Source organism: Lonchura striata, chromosome 4A (assembly GCF_050655825.1).
Source record: "Lonchura striata isolate lonStrDom1 chromosome 4A, ASM5065582v1, whole genome shotgun sequence".
NCBI classification, from domain to species: Eukaryota; Metazoa; Chordata; class Aves; order Passeriformes; family Estrildidae; genus Lonchura; species Lonchura striata.
The window spans coordinates 17,423,113-17,431,221 of NC_140742.1; the positions used below are offsets into that span (position 1 = coordinate 17,423,113).

The following is an 8,109-nucleotide window of genomic DNA, read 5'->3' on the forward strand; positions in this document are numbered from 1 at the left end:
GAAGAAAAAACAACTTTGTTTTTAACCTGTTTCTTTAATTAGATCTTAAAAAAACCCAAACAAGCAACATTACAACAAATCCACAAGGCAAAAGTAAGACAAACAACCTCATCATTAGGTTGGTTTCAATGCCACACTGAAGTGTAACTTCAATGGTGAAACACCCCTGCAAGCTGAAAAACACTGAAGCCACCACTTGAAAATATAAACACAACATTTTCACCCTTATGAGACAAAAATCATGTGAAGAGCACACCTTACTCTGTTGATTCAGGAAAGGAAGCTCAGTATAGCACATATAACTCCAAAGCACAGGTTTTAATTTTACAAGACAAAAGCCACCTCAGTCTCAAATTTATTGCCAATTTTTTAGTCTTGTTTTATATGACAGATGCATTTGCCCAACAAATCTTCTAGGCTGAACCTATTAAAACCTACAGCTGGACCCACTCAGATAAAAATTTCTACAATTATGCAGTTTTTGGACTTGCAAATGAACTGCTTCAATGGCACTACAGCTGACATTGGTCAGCAACCTGTGTTACCAAGTTCTTGATTTTTTCAAGGTTTCACTCCTTCTCTAACAAAAACAAAAAACCCCCAACACAAATCAATCCATCACCCACCCTGAGTGGCAACTACATTTCATCACAGACTATGAAAGCTTCATGCTTCTCCTTTAGTAAATAAATCAGGACACTTCACCTCTTTTCAAGTCAACATAAAACCCTCCATTACATTTACCACTGAATTTCTACAATTTCTGCTTTCTCCTGCTGCCACACCAAGGGAACAACGTGCCACTGACCCATCCATGAACTCATTCATGTTTCCAAATCACCTGCAGGCACAAGCTGAGCTCCAGCAATACAAAATGTGATTTCATGAGGTTCAGCACTATCCTTAGGCTTTCCCCTTTATAAATAAAGACACTTCTGGTAATCCAGTTTAAAATGTTCTTGATCACAGGCTGAAGACATTTGTTTTTATGATTAACACAACACATTTTAGCATTACTTTGATATTTTCTTTTGGTGAGGTATAGGCACATAAAAAGCAGTCTCTTTTTGACCCTTCAAACAGAGAGTACAAGGACCTGGTCTGTAACAGAAAATTAAGAATTTCAAATCCCCACAATGTTAAGGTCACCCTGTTGCAGAATCTGTATTACAAACCCCTCTGACACACCAAATAATTTCCTAGAAAATTAAGATACCTTCAGTTAAGCCCTATAAAGACCCTGGATAGAAAGTTTGCAAAGCTCTAACAGGGAGTATTGAACAAAACCAGAACTAACAAAGTCTCTGCAGTAAGTTCCTCTCTCAGACAATTTCATTTAGAGTGCTGCAGATACTCATTCTGGGGCACAGCTGGCACTGAAGATGACATAGTTTTGCTCTTCTTCTGGAAGAGCTGAAGAATCTGCCTATGTCCATTCCAGAACAGTGTAGAAAACAGAGAACTTTCACAGTCCCTTTAGGGAATACAGAATATTGGTGTTGACTTACTTCCAATTATATCATTGTGGCATCAAGTAACACAACTCAAACAGCCCTGCAGTATCACTCAGAACAAAGACATTCAACTGATTCAAAAAACGTAAACAATTTGATAAGAACTTGAAAACCAAGTGACCAATACCACAATGTGAGGCAAAGAATCTGGATTAAAAAAACCCAAGAATGAAGCCTATTTTGCCAATTTTTTTTTAAACTCTACATTTATTGACTACCAAACAGTTCAAGTGAGGAAAATTCAAAGCTTACTTTCGTTTCCTATTGCTGTGCTTATGTTGTACAATGTATGAACTGGTAGGAACAGGTTAGGTCACTATGACAGATTCCTCCCCTCAAAATTGAAAGGACAAGGGGAAAAAAAAAAACCCAAAACCAAAATAAGTTTTTGCGGCAGAAGTTATTGAGGCATCTTTATAAACATTTACGGAGGCAACACTTTTTAAAAGTTGCTCAGGTTACTCCAGTTTTCTAAATTTAATTCTAGATTTCCCATTCAGGATATGGCAGATTCCTAAGATCTTAATATTAAATAAAAGTATTCTTGTAACAAAAGTTTAAAACTTCTGGGGGAGCAGACTACTATGGATTGATGATTTTCCTCTGAAACACTGTAAATCAATCTTCCACAAGTGCTGGGAATAGATTTTCCATCCAAATTCAGTTTTTTGCACATCTTCCCAAGAATTCCAACAGCAATCCCCCAGTCCTTTATTTCTGCACGCCTCTGACGTGGACAAACTGCAGAGAGCAGAAGATGAAGTGACACAAACTCAGGCAGCTGACAGCCAACAGCACTTGTGGGAAATGGGAACAAAAGAGGAAGACAGGGGCTGTTTTTCTTCTTCATTTCCTTCTCTCCACCTCCAGTTTTAAGAACTGGACAACAAGGCAAAGCCCATGCAACGTCCAGTGCCATGTCCAGCTCCTGGCACAGACCTTGTGAGTTACAAACTGCTCCAGATGAGCTCTACACGAAATGGGAATTGTAACAAACATTTAAACTGACTGAGAATGGAGTTCATGAACACAAGGAAAGCTTGGAGCATCAAAAAATTGTTATGCCCATCTATTTAAAAGCAGTTTGTCACAGGGCTGCTAACTCTGTAGGCAGATCCCACCCAAAGACTGCACACAATCTCAGATCTAGTTTGTCCATGCTTTTTGATCTGCAAAAGGACAAATAATCTGAAATAATCCCATCCTCTCTGCAGGCAATCTAAGAATTACATGGAAAATCTATGAGCTTCTGCATCCTCTTCCTTCAAAGCAGCCCCTTGCTAGTAACACTAATAGTGGCACTAATAACAACATAAGAATATGGAAAAGGTTAAGTACAAATCCTGCATATTACAGACCAAGAACAAGAGGTTCAGAAGAAACCAGACTATGGACAACAGGGAACAAAATATGACAATCACAATTAAAAAAAAAACAAAGCAGTCCAAACAGAAAAGAATTTTTCAGAATATAAAATCCTAATGGTGACTGCAAACCAGACCATAAATATTAGTAACTCAAGATCTTTTTGTTCTATAAAAATAAAATTCTACGCTTGATTTCAAGGGCTGGAGAAGAAAAAGGAGAAAACTCCTTAATTAGCACTTCAGTCTACACAACAAAATAAACACTCCTCCAACAAAGTAAGTTGTTTAAACTGTCAAAGCACTTTAAGAACACAGAGGGGAGAAAATGGGAGTGAGAAGCAGAAAGGATGAGAGATGGACAATCTATCAATCTGTATCTTACAAAATAAGGAAAAAAATACATGCAGAAAAAACTGCTAACTGCTGGGAAGTCATGCACCAAATAATGTGCGTTTGCAACGCTCATGACCTACATCAGCATGTGATTAACGTCAACAGTGTTGATAATCATCAAAACCTCTTTTTTCTAGATTCCTAATTGGAAATGTTAAGGCTTCAAAAACAAACAATACAAAAGAACAGAAAAACCGCTATCCCTTCAACTTTTACCTAAAACGACACAGTAGTTATGAACTAGTCAAAATAAGGCGGGAGCTGAAGATACACATAAATGACCTCGGAACAAACTTTCCGCAAGGCTGGGCAGCAAAGGCAGAGTGGCGAGCGCGGAAGGCGCGGCGATGCCTCTGCAGCAGGGCTGGAAGCTCCGTGCGGCTCAGGCGACAGCCGCTCGCGGCGAGCGCGGCGCCCCGGGCCCGCGGCTGCCTGCGGGTGCCGGGCCGCGGGGCCCGGCGCCCCGGGGATTCGGACAGAACCGAAAGCACACAAAGGCGACTCTATTCGCGGCCTGACATGGCGCCTCCCTCCGCGCCGCTCCCCGGCCGCCCGGCGGTTGCCGCCGCTCCGCTCGGCGCCGGCGGCCGCGCGGGCCCGGGGAGCGCCCGCCGCGCTCGCGCGTGGGGCGGCGCCGCCCCCGGGCCCTGCCGCCGCCCCGCCCGCCCTCCGCGCCGGGCCCGGCCCCGCCGCCCGGGCCGAGCGCGGCGCTGCCCGCCCGTCCCGCCAGGCCCGCGCCGCGCCCGGCCCCGCCCCGCCCCGCGCGGCCGCCGCCGGGCGCGGCCCGGCCGTACCTCACGGGCTCTGCGGTCATGACTCCGCCGCCGCTGCTCGGAGCGGAGCGGCCGTCCGGGCCGGCGCCGCGCTCAGGCGCTGGGCGCAGACAAAGCCGCGGCCGCCGCCATCGCTAGTGCCGCCGCCATCTTATCGGAGGGAGCGCGAGGGGACCTGCCTCCTGCCGCCGTCCTCCTCCGCCGCCTCCCATTGGCTCACGGCCGCCCACAGCTATTTTCTGATTGGTCGGCGCCGCGACGACTGTTGCTAGGGCAGTTTACGTCACCATCCCAACCTTCCCCGCGCTGATTGGCTGGGGCGGGGCTGACGTCACGCTGGCGTCAGGGGCCAAGGCCCGTGACATCATTTGGTAACAAAGTGCACTGACACCTGTGCCCAGCAGGGGGCCCCGGCGCGCGGCTGCGGCCATGGCGGCGGGAGCCAAGCGCTGGCACGGCCGGGGATGGACGGCGGGGACGGGAGCCGGACACACCGGGACGGGAGCCAGGGATGGACAGCGGGGACAGGAGCTGGGACACACCGGGACACACCGGGACGGGAGCCGGGGATGGACAGCAGGGACAGGAGCCGAGACACACCAGGACAGGAGCCGGGGATGGACGGCGGAGACGGGAACTGGGACACACCGGGACACACCGGGACAGGACCCGGGGATGGACGGCGGGGACGGGAGCCGGACACACCGGGACACACCGGGACAGGAGCCGGGGATGGACAGCGGGGACGGGAGCCGGACACACCGGGACAGGAACCGGGGATGGACAGCAGAGACAGGAGCTGGGACACACCGGGACACACCGGGACGGGAGCCAGGACACACCGAGACGGGAGCCGGGGATGGACAGCAGGGACAGGAGCCGGGACACACCAGGACAGGAGCCGGGGATGGACGGCGGAGACGGGAACTGGGACACACCGGGACACACTGGGACAGGACCCAGGGATGGACAGCAGAGATGGGAGCTGGGACACACCAGGACACACCGGGACGGGAGCCGGGGATGGATGGCAGGACAGGCACCCCTCACCGCAGGAGAGCCTTGGGTGACCCTGCAGCTGCCACCAGCCACGGCGGCTGAACCACGGCGTTCGACACATCACCCGCACGGAGAGCAACACGGAGCCGCTGCCCAAACCCCCAGTAACAGCACCACAACCACCCTCCTGCTCCATGAGGATCTCCAGAACAATTCTCCTCCTCTGCAGGGATCTCCAAGAACAACTCTCCTGCTCCATGAGGATCTCCAGAACAATTCTCCTCCTCTGCAGGGATCTCCAAGAACAACTCTCCTGCTCCATGAGGATCCCCGGAACAACCCTCCTACTCTGCAAGGATCACCACAACCACCCTCTCCTTCAACATGATCACCAGAGTGATCCTCCTGACTTATGGGCATCACCAGCAGGACTCTCAGCCTCTCCAGGGAGCACCATCCTGACCCTCCTCCTCCATGGGAATCACCAGAATGACCCTCAGAGGAATCACCATCCTGACCCTCCTCCTCCACGGGGATCACCAGCAGGACCCTCATCCTCTGCAGGAACCAGCCTTGGAACTCCAAGCCCACAAGCAAACTTGGGAGCAGAGTTTCCCAAGCACAAAGACAGCAGGACAGGGATAACATAAACCCCACACAGGCTGAACATGAGCAGCCCCAAGCAACCCTGCCCAGGGCAGCCTCAGCCCACCTTGGCTACAACTTTTCCTTTTTGATCAGAAAACCCTGTAGATAAAGAAATGCATCATTGGCAGCTACACCTAAGTATGCCAAGAGAATTTTGCCTGCTGGTACTAGCAGCTTCTACACTCCTGTCAGATGTTAGCGCGTTGTGAAAGGAGGAGGATTGGAATGCAGCCCTCTTCAAGGGAAAGTTTTTGCAGGCTTTTGTGAGATGACTGAACTCAGCAGCCTTCACCAGGTTCATTAAAGCCAAGCCCAGTACCACACAGAATCTGAAACAGGTGACAAGCATTAGCCACTTATTGTAAAGAAAAACAGTTTTGAAAATTAGTATCTTTTCCTGAAACTAAAGAAAAAAACTAAAGAAACTAAAGGAAAAAGATTGTACATACTCACCTGGTTTCATAAAGCAACGTATGAAACGTGAGAGAGTACCCAAGCAAATAACCCCTAACACCCATTTCATTCAGTGATAATAGAATCAACAGCACTTTCACACTTCAGCACACCCAAGCTTACACACCTCCCAGGGAATTTTCCAAACAGGTCTACATATAATTTGCTTTAGAATGTAACATTTTACCAAGAGCTGCACCCTGTATCTGCTGAATTCAGTAATAGCAGAGAGCAGATTTAGCAGCAGCTTTGTTACCAAACTCCATCTCATGTTGGAGAAGACCAAAGCATCACCTGCCTTCTCACCCAATTTTAGGAGAAAAAAAATCCATATTAACTGACTGCCACAAATTCCATGAAAATTTGAAAAAAGCCATTCTAGGTGTTCTGCCACCAGTGAGATGAAGCAAACAGGAAGTATTACCCAGTCATAGCTCTGCAATAGGATCCCAGCTGTGCAATTAAAATAAGAATACAAAACATTCATTTTCCTCCTCAAGGGATTTAGTCAGCATTACCAACTGATATCCCACTGATTTAGAATAACATAGATTTATTACTATTGCTCTGTAATATTTTATTCTTTCACTGTTTCCTTGGGGAAGGTATTTGAAAGAGTTTAAAAACCCAAATTTAATTGTCTCCAGTTCATAACTTCTATCTGAAGTCACAGATGTAAAAGGAATCCTACTGTGAGAAAAGGTCGAGATAAAATAAAAATGGAAATGCTTCCATCTCCCAGCAAGTACTCCAGAAGACACAACCTGAAATCATGAAGTTGCCAAAAAACAGATTGGAGAAGCGCAGAATCTTTCTGTACACTGAAATCTGTGGACAGGGAGATACTGGGTGCATCTGCAGGGGAACAGTTCACATCCAGCAGACCTGCACCCAGTCACGTTCCCCCAGCACACAGGAGCCTTCCCCTGCCCCAACAGCCTTGGCAGAGCCAGGTTCAGAGTTCAGCTCACAGCACAGCCCACTGCTGAGTCTCACCACACCCATTGTTTCTCTTCATAATGATAGCAATTAGTTCTCCTAAGTACATATTACCCTACTTTTAAGGAACATGGCTGAAAGACATGTATAGCTATCAACTGACAAGAGGATATTTTAATAACTTGATGTGCTCCTGACCTAGAAATACAAACTACACATACATCTCTTTCATATTATTATCGGTGATAAAAGTAGCACAATTAATCCAGACCAATAAAAGGCTGTGCTTAAATTAATTTTGTAGGAATGATCAAGATCTGAGCTGTTAATTGGAACAGGTTATGTGCAACAAAACTCTCTATTTCTCAGACAAAAAGCATGATAAAACTGAAAACAGATGATGCTCACTCGAGGGCCTGGAGTTGTTCATTGTGTTGCTTTTGCTCTGTTCTTAGGAAAGACCAAATAAATGGTGTGGAGACACTAGAGCAGTGGTTAGTAGTTGAGAATTAAACTTTTTCAGCATGAGAAAATAGCAAACACCAAGGTCTAAAACAGAAACCAAGTGCCAGTACTTTCTCAAATCCTTTGTGAGAATTATTTCTCACAGCAGATGAAAGCACTTGGAAATTTTAACTTCTTAAATAATCTCAGTTTAAACATTTTTCTATTATAGAATGGGTATTTTTTAAAAGAAACTACCACAAACAGCCAACAGCCCCTGGAGGAACACTACAGACTGTTCTCTCCCAGTCAAGTTTGGCTACAACATGTCACGATTTGGCATCATCTGATGCTATGGGCAGCATATTCAAACAAGCAGAAGCCGTGCACACATCTGATTTTCTTAGGATGTTCCAAATGTTTTGAAGGTTAAGTTTCTTCAGTACTTCTAAAACTTCAACTTCAATTTGCTAGGAATCAAAAAATCCCTGCTATGCTTTCACACATTTTGAGCAGGGCTCAGAACAAACCTGGCTGTACATTGACTTACACTTCCAGTGGTTGTGCCCATGAAAAACA

At 46.8% G+C, this 8,109-nt stretch overlaps 1 protein-coding gene across 7 annotated transcripts in view; it reads right to left on the reverse strand.

Annotated features, from left to right (window-relative positions):
* The window catches only part of ATRX (ATRX chromatin remodeler), a 66,761-nt gene extending 62,547 nt beyond the window's left edge, over nt 1–4,214 (reverse strand). For 4 of the 7 annotated variants that reach the window (XM_085571012.1, XM_021525272.4, XM_021525269.4 and 1 more), the window contains exon 1: nt 4,069–4,214. Coding sequence is in view for 2 of the 7 variants with exons in the window: in XM_021525269.4 (XP_021380944.2) it covers nt 4,069–4,088 (20 nt within the window). In the remaining 5 variants the exon portion in view is untranslated. Of the gene's footprint in view, nt 1–3,490; nt 3,712–4,068 lie in introns of those variants that run through there. The other 3 variants (XM_085571011.1, XM_021525270.4, XM_021525271.4) reach the window with 2 other exon arrangements.
* Nucleotides 4,215–8,109: the final 3,895 nt, after the last annotated feature.